The sequence below is a fragment of the Gobio gobio genome (genome assembly GCF_949357685.1).
Source record: "Gobio gobio genome assembly, chromosome: 5".
Classification (NCBI taxonomy): domain Eukaryota; kingdom Metazoa; phylum Chordata; class Actinopteri; order Cypriniformes; family Gobionidae; genus Gobio; species Gobio gobio.
The window spans coordinates 36,772,202-36,795,603 of NC_137101.1; the positions used below are offsets into that span (position 1 = coordinate 36,772,202).

General features: G+C 38.8%; 1 protein-coding gene across 2 annotated transcripts; it reads left to right on the forward strand.

Moving 5' to 3' along the window:
• The first annotated feature begins 1,650 nt into the window (after positions 1-1,650).
• On the forward strand, positions 1,651-17,131 carry LOC307126662 (uncharacterized protein). 2 transcript variants are annotated; one of them, XM_079817300.1, is made up of 3 exons: positions 1,651-1,706; positions 2,294-2,608; positions 15,495-17,131. In XM_079817300.1, the coding sequence occupies exons 2-3, from the start codon at positions 2,344-2,346 to the stop codon at positions 16,913-16,915; spliced, it is 1,686 nt and encodes a 561-aa protein (XP_079673426.1). In that variant the 5' UTR covers positions 1,651-1,706; positions 2,294-2,343; the 3' UTR covers positions 16,916-17,131. The 2 variants fall into 2 exon arrangements, with proteins under 2 accessions (XP_079673426.1, XP_079673427.1); XM_079817301.1 differs by lacking the exon at positions 1,651-1,706 and having other exon boundaries at positions 2,261-2,608.
• The last annotated feature ends 6,271 nt before the right edge of the window (positions 17,132-23,402 follow it).

Genomic DNA, 23,402 nt, shown 5'->3' on the forward strand with positions numbered 1-23,402 from the left:
GCTCAAATTTAACCAGTTTCCCCCTTCAATTAAATCTAACAGATTCTAACATTGTGTTGAATGATGTTCAACACACATACCTCTGTTAAAATCTCAGAACATTTTGTTTAGGGTTTCATGACACTTCTATTTAATCCTCCTCACACAAGATGACCATCTCCTCAAGACCTACACTGCAGACTTTTTTTAAACTTTCTTCTAAGACCCATTATTATTATTCCGACCGTGATTTGATTTTCTTTTATCACGCTGGACTAAATGAACAATTGAGAAATAGGATTTATATTTCTGCCTTCGATCCTCAAGGGAGCAATATTCATTTTGTGTATGCTGCTAATGGTTCAACATTCCCAAGACCAGAGAAAGCAGTTCCAGAGCCTGCTGCAGTTTGCAGTCCAGTCCAGAGTTTGTTCAAGCCCCTAAGCATAGTCCAGTGTCCGTTCCAGTGAGTGAAATTCCTAAGTTCATTCCAGAGACTGTAATTCTTAAGTCTGTTCCAGAGAGTGAAACCTTCCGGCGAGATTCTGAAGTGTGCATACGATGGACACTTTACCATCCCATGACGAGACGAGAACAAGATCCTTAAAAATTTATCTTGAGACCGGCCTTGAGTACTACAACACTACTCTCTTGTAATCTAATACAAAGGACTTTTAACTAAACAGAACTCTTAATTTAGAACCTCATGACATTTTACTGTTTTCAAAACCCACTTTTTTTCCTGAAAAACTAAACTATAATATTAAAGGGTTAGTTCACCCAAAAATGAAAATTAGCCCATGATTTACTCTCCCTCAAGTCATCCTAGGTGTATATGACATTCTTCTTTCAGACAAATAAATTGAAAAAGAGTCTGACGACATTGCACACCAGTTACGCTCGTCAGATGTAGTGTAAGCTTTTTGAACTGCTAGAGGCACTACACTTTTTCCTTAAGTTGAATACGGAAGGCGATCGGCCGGAAGTTAGATTGTTTACTTTATTAAGTTTTAATTATGGATATTTTTCTTACACAAACACGCCACTTCGCTTCAGAAGGCCTTTATTAACCCCCCGGAGCCGTGTGGAGCAGATATATGACGGACAGATGCACTTTTATGGATTTCAAAAACATTCACTACCATTATAATGCTTGGATTAGCCAGGACTTTTTTAATATAACTCCGATTGTATTCGTCTGAAAGAAGAATGTCATATACACCTAGGATGACTTGAGGGTAATTAAATCATGGGCTAATTTTCAATTTTGTGTGAACTAACCCTTTAATCTTTTAATTGTTTTGGCTAAGTTTTATATTCATAAGACAAGAATTACTCAAAAGAAACCCTCATATATTACCTTTCATAATACTGATCTCACAATATACATTGAAACCCTTTCAAACATGAGATCACAAAAACAAAAAACGTATTAAAACAATACAAATTTTAAAGCTTTTCAAATTCATGTAACTGCCCTAATATTATACTTTTATTTCAGTATTTTATTTTTAATTGTTTAATTATTATTTTTACATACGTGTTCATTCTATATTTTAGTTGTTGTTATTCTGTTCTACATACTCTGAACTGTACCACAATGTCTTATATTTGCTTTGTACTTGTCTGCAATTGAAATAATACAAAGAAAAAAAGAAGGACTTTTATTTTGATCTGACGACGTGATGTCATAGGGCTGCGTCCTGCTGTGATTCGGCTGGGGAAAGGTTAGTATTTTTAAGCCTTTAAAGTGTTTTAAATCGATACAAACCGTTCAGGCAGTCTTGTCGTTTTTACAAGCGATATAAAATGTATTCATTATTATTGAATGTAACATTGCAGTGCCTTATTTAACATTAATGCCAGTTATTTTGTGTGGGTTATCTCATTTCTCTCCCTATATCAGTTTATCGAATTCAGTCACTTGCAAGTAGTGATGGAGAAACATATTTTAAACTAAGTCAACTGAACGATTTCCTTCGCAAAGTGTTTTAAATAAATAATTTAAAATTATCATGTTTAACTTTAATGATAGTGTACTCTAATAATTCAATACCTAATATTAATCATAACTAAATATGAAGTGGCTGTGTGTATTTTTTTATCTTATTCTTGTTTGTTGTGTGCTAGTTTTGAGGTGTTTATTTATTTATTTTTTGCTGATCAGTTCATTTAAGTCTATTAAATCTCACTCTGACTTACTTCCCTATCCGAGTGTGCTGACTACTAAACTAGAGAGCTTATTGAGATGCACACAGAGATTTAGATTTTTTATTTTTTCTGTTAATTATTCTCATCTTGTCTAAACACACAGAAAAACTCCTGGTTAAGCGACTGAGATCCATGTGACACACTATTATAAAGATGGCGTTTATTAAAGAGGAGGGTGAAGAAATGAAGATTGAAGAAACATTCAGTGTGAAACAAGAAGATACTGATTTACAAACAAAGATGCCGTTTATAAAAGGGAGAGAGAGTGAAAACCTGAGGATTGAAGAAACGTTCGGAGTGAAACAAGAAGATACTGAGGAACAAACAAAGATGTCGTTTATTAAAGGGAGAGGGAGTGAAAACACGAAGATTGAAGAAACTTTCAGAGTGAAAGAAGAAGATCCTGGGGAACAAACAGGTTGGTTTCATTCTCAAAGCTGAACTATTTTGTCCTGTACATATTCTCAATTATTGTGCCATGCCACGTCTAGGACAACTCGTAGGCATTGCACACTATTGTGCTCAACAATATTGTTATTTAAAGACATGAGGAAATTCAAAATTGTGTCTGCTGTACATTGTTATGATGACTATACAATTGAACACAATCGTTGCTATCCTCAGTCACTGAAGTTTTTACCTCAGGGCTTACGTTAACGGAATTGATTGAGAATCTCACCTAAAAATCTGGGCTACATTTTTTTTTGCACATACTGGTGTAACAGAGGTTAAAAGTTTTGAAGCACATGCCACACAATCATAGCACAGATATACCATTTCTGTACAACCACAAGTAGTGCAGTTCATTACTTAAACAGGACAACGGATAATAATGTTCTAAACAGGGCACACAAAATACAAACCTCAACAAATTTTTACACACACACGCGCACACACACACACACACACACACACACACACACACACACACACACACTGGAAGCCGGAGGGCGCCTTCGTGCAGAAAGTTAAGATAAAGGAGTTTGAGTGAGAGCGACTAATAATCAAAGTTCAACCTGTTAAAAAAATATTTATTTAAAGTTATGTTATATTTCATCTGCATTAACAATGTGAACTTTTATAAAGATCAGTTTGGCCATTAACTTTTAAATGCATCGTTATGCAAAGGTGCTGTATGTGAGCTTTTCACTTTACTAAGGCCTTGTCCACACGAACACGGGTATTTTTATAACCGTGACTTTTTTTACACGGTTCGGCCGTTCGTCCACACGGAAACGCAGTATCAGGTCACTGAAACCGAACATTTTTGGAAACCCCTGCCAGGGTGAGGATTTTCAGAAACGCCGGTTGCAGTGTTGTCGTGTGGACAGTAAAAACGTTGTTTTTGCCTTGCGACGTCAGAGTGTGCACCGTTATCCGCTGTGTTTGACGTCAGATTGTGCGCCGCTGACTGCTTTGTTGACGACCCTATGGTTGACGATTCTGTGCAATGGCGGACATAGCCCACATATTGCTGATAGTAACTGTGCTAACAGGGCTGCTTGTATCATGTACACAGATACATGCTCAGGTATATTATTATATTGCGGAACAGAGGCGTCAGAATGAAATTCTACGCAGGGCACTGGTAATGACAATAATCCCGCGACACAGACCCCGCCGCGGCCCTCCCCGGTTTTGGAAGAGACCAGGTCGGACCTCTAGTTGGTGGGACAGCTTTGAGAACGAAGTGGTTGTTGCTGAAGAATGGAGAGAGAATTTTCGTTTGTCGAGGACATCGCTGTTGACTTTGAGTGAGCTGTTTCGCCTGTACAACTGTAATGAGATCGCCTGTCAGTGTTGTCAAAAAAGTTGCCTGCACACTGTACTATTAGCAGACGAGGGGAGATTACGCAAGACTGCAAACGCCTTTGGATTATCAAGACAGGTGGTGTCTAAAATAGTAAGGCATGTATGTGAAGCAATTACTGTCCACTTGGGCCCTGTGTATATACAGTTACCTGTCACTGAGTCCAGAGTAAACAAACTTGTAGCGGGATTTCAACGAGCCCATGGCATTCCTCAGTGCATTGGTGCTGTGGATGGGACCCACGTAGAAATTAAGCAGCCATCTACAAATGCTATGGATTACTTGAACAGAAAAGGTAGGTTTTCTCTTAACATACAAGCCACATGTGACTATAAATATTAATTTATTGATGTAGTAGTCAAATGGCCAGGTAGTGTCCATGACGCCCGTATGTTTGCAAATTCAATGATGAACACACATTTGAAAAATGGCACGATCCCCTCCTCAAAAAACAAAAACAAATTTTAGAACATGAGGAGTCCATTCCAGTTTTTCTTCTTGGGGACCCAGCGTATCCTTTGCTTCCCTACCTGATGAAGGAGTATGCAAATGGTGGAAGCACTGTTCAGGAACAGTATTTTGGACTCTCCTTATGTCGAGCCAGAATGGTTATTGAATGCGCCTTTGGCAGATTGAAAGCACGATTTGGAGCATTGAGAAGGGCGATGGACAGTAATCTAAACGACCCTCCCTTTGTCATCTATGCCTGTTTTATGCTCCATAACTACTGTGAGGCCACTAAGGAGACGATGTACGAGAACAGAGTCAATGAGGCAGTTCAGCATGACAAGGACAACCAGCCAGACACACAGACTTATTTCAGAGCCGACTGCATCACAGCAGAAGGGAAAAGGGTCAGGAGAGTTCTTACTGAATTTCTTGATCCATAAAGGGGACTTCTATCTGCTGGACACTGTCTTCTCTGCCTTGCACATGAGGGTGTGTTACATGCCAGTCAAACCTGCTTATGGTCTATAAAGTGTAATCCTGAACATGTGAAAAACTGTTAAGTGCCTTAAGTTAAAAGTTGTTGTTTTGTTGCAGGAAATCAATTAAGGCAATTTTATATGAAAATGATGTATGTGGTTGTCATGTCCTTGTGAGTTTAAGGCATCTACAGTTCACACATGGCATTGTCTTATGTTAAATAAACACTCACTCAGACATGTACAATATTCAAACTCTTTGTATTGAAAACATTCTTCACATTGTTGGAACTGAATCAGCCACTGCACAAAAAGTCACAAGTTCACAACCTGCCTGAGTTTCAGCACAATTTAACAAATTAACTTAATGAGCATTACCAGTGTCAAAACTGGTAACTTAAAGAATACTACTGGCATGACCTGACCTCATAACTTAAAAGTAGGCGGGCTTCCTTTACAGAAAATCTTTTGTACTACAAACTTAAAGGGTTTGACAGTCCATTAAAAACAAAACCTTTTTTTCCAATAATTGTTTTCTACGTACAATATTGAAGCCGCCTAACAACAAATGTAACATTTAACACCTCAAAAACAGGTGTACTTCAACAGTCTTTGAACACAAAGTGAAAGTATAATAAAAAATGAAATAAATATAAAATATAAAGATGCAGCCCAAACAACAGCTTTCTAATGTTTTTTGTCAAGAACTTCAAATGTCATCCTGGAAAAGTGCTTGTGTGAATGAAAACGGTCTGAATCCCTGCACAGGTGAGGTAGAGCCAGGTGTGTGTGGTGACACACTTACAGTAGTGTTGGGTGGAAATGTGGCAGGTGTAGTGTTGGGTGGAAATGTGGCAGGTGTAGTGTTGGGTGGAAATGTGGCAGGTGTAGTGTTGGGTGGAAATGTGGCAGGTGTAGTGTTGGGTGGAAATGTGTTGGGTGGAAATCGGACAGGTGTAGTGTTGGGTGGTGGTGCAGATGCATACACGTGCCCATAAGGACCCCTGGTTTGGTATGGTGACATGTTTAATGGTTGTGGTGGTGGAGGCATTAGAACTTGTCTCAGCAGTGAAAATCCATCTGCAATTGAGCTTGTCAGACTCTCAAGACTAGTAGATAATTTTCTGAAATTTTCAGATGCTTGCTTCTCTGACGTCTCCATCATGTCCAGAATTATTTTTTTCATCTGGATGTCTTCCTCGGCTGCATGCAGCAAATGTGTCTCAGCTGGAAGCTTTCTTTTAAGTCCGTCCTGTTTGTGTCCTTTGAGTTTTGCCTGGAAAAGAGTAGATTAAAATAATTATTTCAAACTTACATAAGAAAGTTTCAACTACATAGCCAAAATGCTAAAATGTTACAACCAAGTTAGCCACATGACCAACACAACATTGGTGTTATAAAGCTTAGTACATTAACATTGTACTTAAGTCCAGTTTTGTGTAACTTATGTTTTGAGTATTTCCAATGTCCAGTACTGCAGTTTTAGATCATCAATACCCACCAGTATATAAAGTACTTAAAGTTCACTTTAAATGAAAACATTGACTTCCATAGTAGAAAAAAAAATACTATGGAAGTCAGTGTTTCCAGTTAACTAGTTGGTTACTGACATTCTTCAAAATATCTTCCTTTATGTTCAGCAGAAGAAAGAAATTCATGCAGGTTTGAAACAACTTGAGGGTGAGTAAATGATGACAGAATTTTCATTTTAAAGTGAACTATGCCTTTAAAATTATCCCTGCCTTTACCAGTTGTAACATTAACATGATGAACACATTAACACATTGATAAGTTCTCCAGTAATAAAATATCTGTTTTCTGAAATGACTTCATCATTTTTTATTTTGGTAGTTTATTTAAAGGTGAACTATGTAGGATTTTTGCAGTAAAATATCCAGAAACCACTAGGCCAGTGTTATATATTTTGTTCAGTTGAGTACTTAGAATATCCCAAATGTTTCCAACTATTTGTATATCGTGAGAAATTGCTATTTTAAGCAAGGAACCGGGACGTGTGAGCTATGCGTTTGAGGGAGTCGCCTGTCGATTGCGTCATATCTGCTTCACCCTCGGTTTCCGGTTTTATTCAGTGAAACACTTTACTCTCACTGCAGTGTGAACAAGTGTCATAGCAGCCGCCGAGCGAACGTCATAACTTCCTTTTCAACACACTCAGATATATCTAATACGATAAACAGAGTTGCGTTACATCATACTCATGACCGGAAAAGAGGAAGTGGCGCTGGTGTTCTGTCGATTTGTCCTACCTTGTCAGATTTTGCTACCTCCCATTAAAACAGTAGGTAGCACGATTCGACAGCAAAAAATGCTGCCTATCAGATTGTGCTAGCAGCATCATATTCATCTGATTTGAGGCTTTATTAATATCCATACCTACTCCTAACCTGAACCTACCCTTAAAACTATGTAAATATTTTAAATAAATAAATATTAAATATGGTTGTAAAATGCTACCTATCAGATTGTGCTACCAGAATCATATTAATGTGATTTGCTTTATTAACATCCATTAATATCCATACCTACCCCTATCCCTACCCTAAACCTACCCTTAAAATGTAAATATAAAAAATAAAAATGTGCAGTATGCGAAGTAAGCCTTGGTAGGACAATCTGACGGGTAGGATGAAATGTCAGGACACCGGCAACCGTGTCATAATAAAAGTCCCGCCGGCGACTATGCCATAATAACAGTCCCGATCTTCAATCGCTCCTGCGGCCTTGCTCAGCTCCACAACACTCGGTCCTGCCCTGCTTCAGACTACAGTAATGTTAATAATCGCATCCATGAACATGATTTCTGCCCGAGTCCTATCCTGACTGTTTTCCACCGGCTGTGAGGTGAAGACCACATGTCCCAAGATTCTGCGCTCAAACGTGGCGTCATCAAACTACGCCTTTGTTTTGAACAGGCGACCTCTAGTGGACGGAAAAGTTACATAGTGTAGCTTTAAGTCTTTTCATGCTTTTGTTGAAACATATATGCTTATACCTTTGTACTTTTACGATTTTTAATACAGGACTTTTACTTGTAACAGGGTACCTTTCTACTGTGCTATTGCTACTTTTACTTAAGTAAATGATCCGGTACTTATTCCACCACTGCAACAGACACACCGGTACCGGTGTGTATATAGAGTTAATCTACATTCTACTTTTATAAACAAAATGCACTTCTTAATGGTCAACGATTAAGGATACATACATTAAGTAGAGCTCTCCTCTCCTTCACCACTGAGGGGGCCAAAGTGCTGCCATCAGAGTCTTGAAGTTGATCAGACACAGGAGACATTTCCGCAGCCGAGAGATCAAGTGTAGAAGATGCAGAATCTGAACTGTGATGAGAGGCCGTATCAACATCCGTCGTTTCCATACCGGATGGAATGGTTGTCGTTGCAGGAGAACAACCCCATATCTGCTCACATAGTTCAAAATAAAGTAGAACCACTCTGCCATGGCCGCTTTTCCGACCGGAATCCACCGCTTGCCTGTATTTACCCCGTATCGCCTTAAGCTTGTTGGTGATGATGGTCCTGGTTATATCCTCTTTAAGATGAGGAAACTTTTGGGATGTCTCAGAAGGGTACTGCTCTAGGAACAGCGCTAGGATGTCGGCGTACTTGGACTGGCAAGACTCCCAGTCCACGTTTTCCTGAGTTTTGCTAACTTTATATTCAAGTGTGACAGTAAGGAACAATATTGAACTTCATCATCACTCCAAATATATGACTCCCCCTTTCCTCTGTGCGCCATGTTTGTTAGCCTACCGGAACTGGTAATAACTTTTTGTTAGGCTTCTGATTGGCCAACATGCCTTTATGATTAGGGTGATATCGCCACCTGCTGGTGTGGCATGCTCTTGACAGCGCTTGATAGCGGGTTTTTGCGTTTTCATGTAGACAGAGATTTCTTTAAAACCGAGCATGTGTGGACGGGATTTTTTTTAAAACACAGGAGAAAAAACTCTGGTTATAAAAATACCCGTGTCCGTGTGGACTAGGCCTAAAGCATAAAAAATACCATAATACGCTAGCAGATATGTATAAATTCCCCTGCTTGTTTCTCAGAAAAACAAAGCTACAGCCAGTTATTCTACTTTGAAATGTGCGTTCCGTGTCGGAATGTCTGTTTTTGTTTTGGTCTGTGCAATAACGCACGCCGCCAGTTTACCCAATAGTATTTCGACTAGGGCTTGACCAGAATATTCGAATATTCGTTCGATGGGATGGTATTCGATTTTCAAATTTGTTATTCGAATATTCATTGTTGGGTTTTTTTTCTGGGAACACCTGGCATCCCGCTCGAAACGGCTCTCATTCGTGCTTGCATATTTGCATATTTTTTAGTTGTATTATATTTTCTTTTTGTACTATTTATTTTTCATATATATGTGTGTGTTTATGTATGTATGTGTATGTACATGTATGTGTATGTGTGCATATATATATATATATATATATATATACACATATTGTTATATTCTGTTGTGATTTTATGTTCTTATGTACAGCGCTTTGAGAAGTTGCCTTTAAAGGCGCTATATAAAATAAATGTATTATTATTATTATTATTATCATATGTTTACACTATAAAATCACTATAAAATACAATACTTTTTTTCCAATTATCTTATAGCCAAGCCATTTTTAATAGCCTTATTATACTTAATAAATATATTTGCTTCTTCTTAGTGTTCCCTGCACCAGAGTGCACAACTGCACGAGCTTATATGGCAGAAGATGTCTGAGCTTGCATTTTGGGTTAAACTGCGTTCGTTTGACATTGTGGAAAATAGAATAATAGAATCAAAATGTATCATCCTTTTTACACGTTAGAGATGTGACGGTGAAAAAATTTTCCCTCACCGTTTCCATCTCTCAGCGCTTGTGCACTGAGCGGCTGAACGCATGCAGATGTGCGCAGTATACTTTCGGTTTGCCAATTCAGGGGCGAGTTGCTTGAATTGTGGGTCCATTAGCTATTATTCTTAAAGAAAAACATAGCAACAAAACAGTACAATGACAAACTCCCTTAAATAGGCGCTTTTACATCGCTTTAAAACCAAATATTCTGCGATCATCTTGTAATTTAGCTCCTCGCTCTCGTGAAGAATATGATCTGACTGCTGCTGCTGATGTGCTGAGACGCCCGTTAGTTTGGCTCAAGTGGCACGTTCAGTTTTTTAATTGTAGTTAGTCTTAGAGCCCTGCACGGGCCTCAAATCTAGGCCCTAGCCCGGCCGTGTCCGACAGCTTACCAAAACTATTGGCCCGGGTCCAGTGATTTTTTAAAATGTTTAATTTAATTTTTTATCCTCCCTATTAGGCCTACACATCGTTGCAGCCATTAAAATAGTTCAGTTTTGTTTTTAATGTCAAAGTAGTTATAGTTTGTTTCGTTTCTTTATTAAGTTAATTTAGAAAAATGTTTAAAGCATTTTTTTGTTTGTTAAATTAAAGTTTAAATTTTTATTTAAAGTAATGACCAAGCGGTCAGCAGCTGACAGTGAGTTAACCGCATGTTTGATTGTCTTACTTATAATAAAATCCATAGATATAAAACACTTCAAGCATCACAATGTTAGTTTAAACATTTAGCCTACTATCACCACCACCACAGTAAAAAGGCATTTTTGACAAGCTGAGGCAGGCAGATGCTGATCGCAACGGCGCAAATGAAACAAATAAAGTGAAGTGAAGTGATTTTTTTAATTTTAATTTGTTTTTATTTTATAATTTTTTTGTGTGTAAATATTCCTCCCTATTACACATTGTTGCAGTCATTAAAATAGTTCAGTTTTGTTTTTAATGGCAAAGTAGTTATATTTCGTTTTGTTTCGTTTCTTTATTAAGTTAATTTAGAAAAATGTTTAAATAATTTTTTTGTTTGTTAAATTAAAGTTTTTGTTTTTTAAAGTAACGACCAAGAGGACTGAGTGAGTTAACAACACATGTTTGATCCATTTATCCTCTTAAATCAACACTTAACTTGTCTTGCTTATAATAAGTTTTTTTTTGAGTAAACGTGTTAAAAAATAAATAAATAAAAAAGAGGCAGGTTGTCTTAACTTACACTCTCCACAAAATTTATATAAATCCGATCTTCAATTATTGTGCTAGCCTATGCACATTTAACGGAGTTCACGTCAACGAAAGCAACAGATATGAGCTGCATTATATTCATCAGCTCATTTCAAGATCAAAGACCGCAATATCAGAACAAGTGACCTAAGCACTGTAAGAGTTTTAGTCTCATTCGTTTTAATGAAGATGATTGTGGTTTTGAGCATCTAAGACGTTCGGCAGTTTGCGTGTTGGCTTGCTTTACTCATTTGCGGCGATTCTCTAAACACTGCGAGCCGTCTTGACAGTCGTGGTGTCATGGTCTCATGTTGTTTCCACCAGCGCAGCACATCTCATTGTTTCTTTTAATTAATGAATGTCTAAAATATAAAATTAAGGAAAAAGCCCGCGTTTGAGGTATGATGTGAAAATGGGCCCGAAGCCCGGCCCCAAGGGCAGAAATAGGGACTCTAGTTAGTCTGTTCTATAACAGAACAGAATTATTTTTACTAGCTACTATAATATATAAAAACTGGGACATAACAGACCTGTGTGTTTTGTATCACTAGTTCATTGCCCGTTCGCGGAGCATAAAAGCCCTGCCCGCTTGAAGCGCGCCGCTTCTCCAGATTCCAGCCTTTATTAGAGAGAAGGATATGTTCAGCTCCTTCCCTCCGAAGCTTCGAATATTCGATGTTGATTACTACCAAAGCTTCGAAGCTCAAAAAATGGTATTCGGATCAGCCCTATTTTCGACACCACAGGTAGCCAGTTGGCTGAAAACACAGCATATTATAGTAGCCATGGAAGCCAGCAAACAAACTGGGTCAGAGATCGCAGATTCTAGCTGACCTAAAAAGTCTCAGCATCCATCTGAAAATCTCTATGAACGAGAGCATATTAAAACTCAGAAAAATCAATTCATCAACTGGCAGTGTGGCTTTCATTGTCAATTGTTTATATAGCCAATACTGCCCTACAAAGGCTAAGTGCAGTAACTACGCAAACACTGAAACTGAGAAAAATGGCTTTAAAGTTTTTACACCAGCCAGTCAAATATGTTCTGGGTAGATTAGTGGTAATGCATTCATGTATTGCCTTCTTAGGAAGAAATTTTTTATAGATAAAAACCATGACCACCGATGTGATCTTTGACCCCCAAAATGCAGATACTGCACTCTGCCTTTGGACAGGGGCGTAAATCACGAGGGGGACGGGGGGGACAGGACCCCCCCAATCTGAGGGCTGCCCCCCCCCTAAAAACCATGCTGAGTATTGTCAATAATATAATGATATATACTTAAAATAAATGTGTAAGTAGTAAAACAATACAAAAGCAAACGGGACAAAAAATGCGTTTAAGTTTAGAAACATTTTGAGTCCCCCCTCCCCCTTACCCCACAGTGGTTTGATCCACCGCACACCTCACCTAACGTTACCCATAGAACGTAAAAAAACTACCACACAAGTTTGGGGAGAGAACAAAGCTCTTCAGACAGCAGTTGTGAAACTCCAGTAAGCTGTCAATGCTATTTTATTCACTTTAAACATCAGATGAATTGACTCTTTTCTCTTTAAAACAGATTAGGCAAAACACTGTTAACATCACTTGCCCACCGCGGCACCGCCCCGGGCCACCGTCGTTTTCATTTTTATAGTAATAAAATAATTTTGTTTAGTTAGAGAACAGACACAACAATTAAAAACTGAACGAGCCGAACGAGAGTCAGATTTCATTCATCACTAGAGCAAACAGCTGACAGACAAGATGATCGTGGAAGATTTGGTTTCAAAGCGAAATGTAAAAGTGCCTATTTAAGGGAGTGTGTCATTGTACTGTTTTCTTGCTGTGTTTCTCATTAAGAATAATAGGCTAATGAACCCATAATTCAAGCAACCCGCCCTCGAATTGGCGCTAATTCTAAACCTAAAGTAACGTTAGCCTATATGCGCACGGCGCTCTGTCAGATCTGTGTTGGGTTTTGCTCAATATGATAATAAGTGGCATATCAGAGGGCTTGCTGCAGTTGAATATGTAAAGATCTGAATATCATAGTATAAAATACTATGTGGAGGATGTAAGATAATTTTATATAATATGACTGTGTGGTGAACCTACTCATATTTAAACAACTATTGCTTTGTGTTGTTGGTCAGATAAAATGACAGAGAAAAGAAAAACGGACATTAGATAATTTTTCAGTGCACCAAGACGCCAAATAAGCACAAATTGTTTTTTTATTTTTATTTTTTTATTTTTTGTGGTACACATATCCTTACAAGTACGATTTTGGCTGTATTGTTTGTGTCCCCTTCAAAAATTGCTCTTGAGAAATTTCATGTTTATCGTCCCCCCCTACTGTTAGATAAAATTTACGCCCCTGCCTTTGGATGACCTTAAACAACTAAAACACTATTGCAAAGGCAAAGTGCAGTATCTACAAACTAAATGTGTTCATCCAACTTTTTTTCATGCATCTTAATACATGTGTATAGTAATAATAAACTTTATATAATACAGAATTTTCATTTTCGGTTGAACTATCCCTTTAATATGGCCATACATCATTTCCTAGAATTAGAGGTTAGAGAGTAAGTTAATTTACGTATTTCCTAACTTCTAAGCTATTCTCAAACATGTACATTTCCTATTTATGCTATCTACACCCTTAAAGCTATAATTAATAATTAAAATATAATTATTATGTATTCTTAGCTAGCCTATCTGTGAAATCCAAAAAACTGAATGGCACTTTTTTTTGTATATTAAGTAGCCTACGAAATTAGTGCTTGAAAATAGAGTACTTTCAGTACATTATGCAAGTGTACTTTTTCACCTAGTGTGCTTGCTGTCGGCCCGGCTGCGCTGCGCTCGACCGGTTGTCACCTGCTGACAGGCGCCGCTAACTTTTAGAGTAACTTTGTCTAACAAGATAACTTTACCAGACCCAGCTAACTTTTTAAGGAGTAAACCCTGTCAATAAAATTGGATTAGCTGCCTGAAACGGAGAGATGTCCGAATCAACAAACACCAACGTGATTAAATCGGATTATCTTTACGTTGTCAGAGGATATTGCCTTTAATAGAGCAGCACAGGTTAGTCAAAATTTGCTAGCGGCTGGCTAGTAAATGTTAACTGATTATAAAGCTGTCAGTTGCCTTACTAGGAGTTATTATTTTGCTATCTTCCTTACCAGTCTTTGAATATTTGCGTTTTAACGCGAGTTCAAACATCATATGGCTGCAGGATTGTTTCTGTGTGTTACGATCGGGGCAAACCGCATACAATCCCCATCGTGACAAGGCTGAAACCGCAGTATCTGCTGTGTCAAGAACGGGGAAACAAAGCTAGAACGCAGTAACATCACTTACTGCGGTTTGCCTTGGTATTGGCTTGGATTTTGTAGTTACTGCAATTTTGACACGCTCGTTTCTCTAAAACTGGACAAAATTGAACCTGCAAACTTTGTCACAAGACAGAACAGATGTCACAAAGCCCATTTCAAGTCTTAACTCACTTTGAACACTGTTGAGCAGAAACGTAAACACTTCTGGGGTTTATCCCTGTGTGCACCAAACGCATCTTAAGTGTTTGCTGCCAAAAAAGGGATTATTTTTGTTTTATCTGACTATGGAACCCGTCACGTTTGAAGTTCCAGTAGTGTCAGTTACTTTTCAAATGTTCTAAGGACCGATGAAACAAACAAAAAAGAGCTTTTCGTTTCGGCTTAGGGCAAAGTACTTTATATATTTAGGCTATTTAACTTTGCCGTTGTAACCTGCTAGCGGTTTGCATGTTTGACTGAATTGTTTGTTATATTTCTTATTGTATAGCTTCTTATACCTTTTACTTATACTTTTATAATGGCTATTATTGATAATTAACAAAAAGAGACTGGGTTGTGTTTTATGTCATATTTAATTTTATTACAGTGAAGAAAATCATATATATATGCTCACATATTGCCTGAACCACATATTGATATGTTTAATATTTTTAAAATGTAAATGAAAAGAGGCAGGGTTGTTTTATATTTCGGTTTGTTATAAATATACATGCAGTGAAGATAATCAATTGTCTGTACCACATTTGTGTGGCTATTAATATAAGATTTTTTAAATGAAAAGAGGCAGAGTGGTGTTTTATTACACATTTTGTTTTATTGTAGCCTTTAATATACATACATAGATAACCGGAGTAGCCAGAGTGAGCTGAGTGACGCTATCAGAACGGTGCTGTTCCATTTGCAGAATTACCAGACTTGTGTTCTCCCGTCCTCAGGAGTTCGTTCTCCTGAGTCGAACTTGGCAATTCCAAACTATGTAGTTTGCATACTTGGTATTGAGAAACAGCTAGTGGGTCTCCAGGACCTCTGGCTTAATGGTCTAGTCTACATGTTGCTTTACAAGTCTAAATGTCTTGATTTCTGTTGCTTTGTTCCGTTAAACTGGGGTTAACTTGTATTGGTCTCTTTTCACCTTAGACCTGATGCCGCTAAAAGAGGAGAGTCAGGAACTGAATGAAAAGGAAGAACAAGATCAGTATGAGAAACATGAATTCATAACTGGAGAAAAATTGTTTAGTTGCTCACATACTGGAAAGAGTTTTGATCAACATACAAACCTTAAAGCCCACATGAGAGTTAACACTGGAGAGAAGCCTTTCACCTGCCAACAATGTGGAAAAAGTTTCACTCATCATGGAAGCCTTAAAATCCACATGAGAGTTCACACTGGAGAGAAGCCTTTCACCTGCCAACAATGTGGAAAAAGTTTCATTAAAAACGAAATCCTTAAAATCCACATGAGAATTCACACTGGAGAGAAGCCTTACACCTGCAAACAGTGTGGAATAAGTATGTCTACAAAACGAAGCATTAACAGGCACATGAGAGTTCACACCGGAGAAAAGCCGTATACCTGCAAGCAATGTGGAAAGAGTTTCACTGAAAAAAAAAGCCTTAAAAGCCACATGAGAGCTCACACTGGAGAAAAGCCTTTCATTTGCCAGCAGTGTGGAAAAAGTTTCACTCTAATAGGAAGTCTTAAGGCACACATTAGAATTCACACTGGAGAGAGTCCTTACATCTGCCAACAGTGTGGAAAGAGTTTTACTAGCAAAGGAAACCTTGATATCCACATGAGAGTTCACACTGGAGAAAGGCCTTTTAGCTGCCAACAATGTGGAAAAAGTTTCATTCAAAACGGAGCCCTTAAAAGCCACATGAGCATTCACAATGGAAAGAAGCCTTACACATGCCCTCAGTGTGGAAGGAGTTTCTGTCAACAAGCAAGCTTTATAGACCACATAAGAATTCATACTGGAGAGAAGCCTTTCACCTGCCAACAATGTGGAAAAAGTTTCAGTAAAAACAAAGACCTTAAACTTCACATGAGAATGCACACTGGGGACATTTGCAAACTGTGCGGGAAGAGTTTTGACCAGCTTAGAAACCTTAAAGCTCACATGATAGTTCACAGTGGAGAGAAGCCTTTAACCTGCCAACAGTGTGGAAAGAGTTTCACTAAAAAAGGAAGCCTTGAAGTCCATATGAGAGTTCACACTGGAGAAAAGCCGTTCATATGCCCTCAGTGTGGAAAGGGTTTCACTAAAAAAGGAAACCTTACAGTCCACATGAGAGTTCATACTGGAGAGAAGCCTTTCACCTGCCGACAATGTGGAAACAGTTTCACTATAAAACAAAGTCTTGAACGTCACATGAGCATTCACACTGGAGGAAAGCCTTACACATGCCTACAGTGTGGAAAGGGTTTCCTTCAAAAAGGAGGCCTTATAGTCCACATGAGAATTCATACTGGAGAAAAGCCGTTCAGATGTGATCAGTGTGGAAGTAGTTTCAGACTTAAAATATTCCTTAATAAACACATGAAGATTCACTTATGAGAGAACTCTTTTATATGCCATCAGTGTGGAATAAGTTTCAAACACTGAAAACAATTGTGAATAATAACTCAAATCTGAAAGAAGCCTTTCATGTGCAACACTGAGGAAAGAGTTTCAGATGTAAAGAAAACCTTAACAGTCACATGAGGCTTCACACTGGAGAGAAGCCATGGACGTGTCTTGAGTGTCATTAAAAAGGCAAACATTTGCAAACTCATTGTCACGTTTGATTTTGGGTTTTGTATTCGCTTTCATGTTTTCATGTCTTTTTATTTGGTAATTCTCCTGGGCCCGTATTTATCAAGTCTCTTAAGGCCCGGGTATACTTCACTTACCACGCCCGGACGCGTCACGCGCGCAGCCCTGTCCGCGCGTCTTTCAAAGTATACTACACAACGGATGCGCGCGGATGATCGCGTTCGACACATGCGCAGTAAAAAAAGTCTATGCTCTACCAGACATCGGAGGGCAGCACTGAGTCCTGTCATCAACGGGACATTTCGCTGGGCATGATCGGAGAAGAACTGTAGTGCATCCACCATTGCAACATAGTTTGGAAGAAACACTGAAGAATCAAAAATTCTCTCTTTTTTTCAAGTGTGTTGTTTTTAAACCGGTCTTTGCACACTCTTCTTCAAAGGCTGAACACTGTGCTCAATACTGTGCGTATTGCCACCTAGTGGACTCTTCTGTACTGCTGGCGCATGCGCTGTTGCACGCGGACCGTCCGCGCGGTCTGAAAATTTGGGCTGCGCGCGGACGGGGTGTGCGGCCGGCTGGGAGCCCTCCGAGTGACGAAAATTACGTCATGCGGGCGGTGCACGAACGCGGACGGCCGAAGTATACCCGGGCCTTTAGAATTACTCACAAGAACACTGCTAAGAATTGACTTAAAAGAGTAAAAAAAAATCTTGGCTTAAAGTCGCGCTTAAAAGTATGTTATCAAGCATCTCAGTCATACTTTAAAGGGTTAGTTCACCCAAAAATGAAAATGATGTCATTAATTTCTCACCCTCATGCCGTTCGACACCCGTAAGACCTCCGTTCATCTTCGGAACACAAATTAAGATATTTTTGTTGAAAGCTGATGGCTGAGAAAGGCCTCAGATAGGCCTCCATTGGCATTCGGAAGATTCACACTCCCAAGACCCATAAAAGGCACTTAAAACGTCGTTACAAAGTCCATCTCACCACAGTGGCTCTACAATAATTTTACGAAGCGACGACTAGTTTTTGTGCGCAAAAAAAATATCAAATTAACGACTTTATTCAACTTGTTCTAGTCAAAAGACGCCATTGGTGAAGAGCTAATGAAAGCTCATATGGACAAGCTGTAACATATGTGGGCACTAGGTCTGGTTGGCAATACCATATAGTATGAATGAATAATATGTTTTTAAAGGGGTCATGAACTGGCTTTATGTGTGTGTTTATATATATATATATATATATATATATATATATATATATATATATATATATATATATATATATATATATATATATATATATATACACAGTGAGGAAAATAAGTATTTGAACACCCTGCTATTTTGCAAGTTCTCCCACTTAGAAATCATGGAGGGGTCTGAAGTTGTCATCGTAGGTGCATGTCCACTGTGAGAGACATAATCTAAAAAAAAAAATTCCATCACAATGTATGATTTTTTTTACACTATTTATTTGTATGATACAGCTGCAAATAAGTATTTGAACACCTGAGAAAATCAATGTTAATATTTGGTACAGTAGCCTTTGTTTGCAATTACAGAGGTCAAACGTTTCCTGTAGTTTTTCAGCAGGTTTGCACACACTGCAGGAGGGATTTTGGCCCACTCCTCCACACAGATCTTCTCTAGATCAGTCAGGTTTCTGGCCTGTCGCTGAGAAACACAGAGTTTGAGCTCCCTCTAAAGATTCTCTATTGGGTTTAGGTCTGGAAACTGGCTAGGCCACGCCAGAACCTTGATATGCTTCTTACAGAGCCACTCCTTGGTTATCCTGGCTGTCTGCTTCGGTCATTGTCATGTTGGAAGACCCAGCCTCGACCCATCTTTAATGCTCTAACTGAGGGAAGGAGGTTGTTCCCCAAAATCTTGCAATACATGGCCCCGGTCATCCTCTCCTTAATACAGTGCAGTCGCCCTGTCCCATGTGCAGAAAAACACCCCCCAAAGCATGATGCTACCACCCCCCATGCTTCACAGTAGGGATGGTGTTCTTGGGATGGTACTCATCATTCTTCTTCCTCCAAACACGTTAAGTGGAATTATGACCAAAAAGTTCTATTTTGGTCTCATCTGACCACATGACTTTCTCCCATGACTCCTCTGGATCATCCAAATGGTCATTGGCAAACTTAAGACGGGCCTGGACATGTGCTGGTTTAAGCAGGGGAACCTTCCGTGCCATGCATGATTTCAAACCATGATGACTTAGTGTATTACCAACAGTAACCTTGGAAACGGTGGTCCCAGCTCTTTTCAGGTCATTGACCAGCTCCTCCCGTGTAATTCTGGGCTGATTTCTCACCTTTCTTAAGATCATTGAGACCCCACGAGGTGAAATCTTCTAATCTAATCTCATCTAATTTAGGAAAATAAATGGAGTGGAGGTGGACATTTTAAAGGCAGACTAAAAGGTCTTTGAGGGTCAGAATTCTAGCTGATAGACAGGTGTTCAAATACTTATTTGCAGCTGTATCATACAAATAAATAGTTAAAAAATCATACATTGTGATTTCTGGATTTTTTTTTTTTTTTTAGATTATGTCTCTCACAGTGGACATGCACCAACAATGACAATTTCAGACCCCTCCATGATTTCTAAGTGGGAGAACTTGCAAATTAGCGGGGTGTTCAAATAACATTGTGGTTGTGACAACTGATAGTGACAGGTGGCCAGAGATAACGCAACAACAAAGATAACGGAAGAAAAGTGATTTATTGTACAAACGTTTAAGGATGAATACCAAAAATTATAGCGATAACTCACAATAATAATTAATAGAGAAACAATCAATATAAGAAAGAAAAAGAACCTACAAACCCAAGAAGAAAAAGGGACATAAGTAGTGATGCCAAAGGAAAGAAAATAACAAAACAAAACAACCTCTAACTTATAATTCAACCACTAACCTACCTAATAAAATAAACAAAAGAAAACAAACATCTTCGGCGTAAAACGCCCTAACTTACTTAGGGGTGGCGTTCACTCTCTCTTACCTAGGGTCTCTATACACTGAGTTATCTGAATGTTGCGCAATGTAAGTCACGTGACATATAACCTGTCCTCTCTTGTTCTTGGGAATTCACACGCCATCAAATAAACAAAGAATAACTGAATCAAAACTAGATGGCCAAAATCATCTCTTCATAATCATCATAAAGGTTACTAACCACAAATCAACAAAATATTGGCCACAAAATCAAACACAACACGGAGCAACAGAAAAAGCAAGCTGCCTTCGCGTTCACCATCGATCCTTTTAAACGCTGGCGGGGAAACTGTGTAAAGGTGAGGCCGCCATTACCTCAATTAAATGACCTACTTTCAAAAGTTCGAGCGCCAGACAGTTTTTCTAAAACTGCCAAAATTTACATAACCCAAGATAGCAATAAAAAAAAAACCCAGTTACATAAAGGCACAGAAAATGTCACTTCATTTTTCACACAGGAATTTTATTCCTTTCAACAACTTCAAACAATCATCATGGTTTCAGATAAGACACATAAATCAAAGAGAGAAAAAAAAAACAATATATCAAGGTGACAGGTCAGTCTGTGTTAATCACATTATTCGACAACATTAGAGGTGAAATCTCGAAAGAGCGTCAGCCAAAACATTATCAGTACCTTTTTTATGTTTTATCTCCAGGTTGTAGTTCTGAACAACCAAAGCCCAATGCATTAAGCACTGATTCTGGTTGTACATTCGAGATAAAAACACAAGTGGATTATGGTCCGTGTACACTATGATGGGCAAACTACTAGAACCAAGGTAGACTTCGAAGTGTTGTAAGGCAAATAATAGAGCAAGAGCTTCTTTCTCAATGGTTGAGTAATTAAGCTGATGCTTATTAAATTTCCGAGAATAGTAACTAACAGGATGATCTATGCCACCTAGATCTTCCTGAATAAGAACAGCTCCAGCACCAACCTCAAGCTTAAAATAATCTGGTGCAGTGCATAAAAGTGTCTTCACACAATCAAAAGCATGCTGACTCTCCATAGTCCACTCGAATGGTTTAGACTGACTTAAAATAACGCAGTAAGAGGACTAACCACTGTCAAGAAATTTCTACAGAAACTGCAATAATATCCTGCCACACCCAGGAATCTTTGCATCTCCCATCGGGTCTTAGGAACAGGAAAACTTGTAATAGCTGTGACTTTAGCCCCTACCAGAAGTACTTGACATTGTCCAACCTCTTTACCGAGGTAGTACAAGTTACCACAAGACGTTGGAAAGTGTCTGGATCGTTTTGGAGACTGAAAGCCATCGCCGTATATTGTAGGAAATTGTCGGGAGTTACAAATGCTGAAACCTATGATGCGCAGGGAGTGAGTGGGACTTGCCAGTATCCTTTCAACATATCAAGTTTACTAACAAAACGTGCTGATCCGATGTTATCGATACAATCGTCCATTCGGGGTAACAGATAACTGTCTGGCACCGTCACTGCATTCACTTTACAGAAATCGGTACAAAATCTAAATGTGCCATCAGGTTTAGGTACAAGCAGACATGGAGAACTCCAGGGACTACAACTGGGTTTTGCCAGATCTTTTAACTGTATTCACACAGTAAGCATGTTGCTTAATAGGACGAGCACCATTTGTAACAACATCATGCTGTAATACATTTGTTTGTTTTGGAACATCACTAAACAGACAGTTAAAATCAGATATTCATTTAACAATGTCCTTTCTTTGGTCCAGAGCCAAGTAATCAAGATAAGAATTGAGATCTCTTAAAACCTCTGAATTGGCTAACCTTGCACATTGCTGAGGAGCATTGTGCAGTACAACACCATCTTCGTCAGACACCGAGCTACCAGGAGATGGCGCCAGCTCCACAGCTATGACGACAGAAGTGATTGCGGTTCCAAAGCGTTTATTAGTGTTTCTTTGGCATGGTAAGATTTTAACATGTTTATATGGCAAACTCGTGTTTGTCGTTTTCTATCAGGGGTGTGCAGCAAATAATCAGTTTCACTCATTTTTGTTTTTACCACATAAGGCCCTGAGAAACGAGCCGACAGATGATCCTGGAACAGGTAAAAGTACAAGCACTTGATCACCAGGCGAAAAAGATCGCACCACCGCTCTCTTATCCAATTTGTGTTTCATACGTTTCTGCGAACTGGCTAAAGACTCTTTCGCTAGTGAGCAAGCAGCATGCAAAAGATCACGAAATTTGCAAACGTAATCCAATAAGTTGAATCAGTCGCCAGAATCTGTTCTTTTAAGAACTTTTAAAGGACCTCGCACTTGATGTCCGAATATGAGTTTGGCTGGACTAAAACCCAGAGATTCTTGCACAGTTTCTCTTACAGCGAATAATACCAAGAGAACTCCCTCATCCGTGCTGGTCATATAATTAGAAAATCATCAAAAAGTTTATTTATTTCACTAATTCCATTCAAAAAGTGAAACTTGTATATTATATTCATTCATTACACACAGACTGATATATTTCAAATGTTTATTTCTTTTAATTTTGATGATTATAACTGACAACTAAGGAAAATTCCAAATTCAGTGTCTCAGAGAATTAGAATATTAAGACCAATACAAAGAAAGGATATTTAGAAATCTTGACCAACTGAAAAGTATGAACATGAAAAGTATGAGCATGTACAGCACTCAATACTTAGTTGGGGCTCCTTTTGCCTGAATTACTGCAGCAATGCGGTGTGGCATGGAGTCGATCAGTCTGTGGCACTGCTCAGGTGTTATGAGAGCCCAGGTTGCTCTGATAGTGGCCTTCAGCTCTTCTGCATTGTTGGGTCTGGCATATCGCATCTTCCTCTTCATAGTACCCCATAGATTTTCTATGGGGTTAAGGTCAGGCGAGTTTGCTGGCCAATTAAGAACAGGGATACCATGGTCCTTAAACCAGGTACTGGTTGCTTTGGCACTGTGTGCAGGTGCCAAGTCCTGTTGGAAAATGAAATCTGCATCTCCATAAAGTTGGTCTGCAGCAGGAAGCATAAAGTGCTCTAAAACGTCCTGGTATACAGCTGCATTGACCTTGGACCTCAGAAAACGCAGTGGACCAACACCAGCAGATGACATGGCACCCCAAACCATCACTGACTGTGGAAACTTTACACTGGACCTCAAGCAACATGGATTGTGTGCCTCTCCTCTCTTCCTCCAGACTCTGGGACCCTGATTTCCAAAGGAAATGCAAAATTTACTTCCATCAGAGAATATACATTTGTACCACTCAGCAGCAGTCCAGTCCTTTTTGTCTTTAGCCC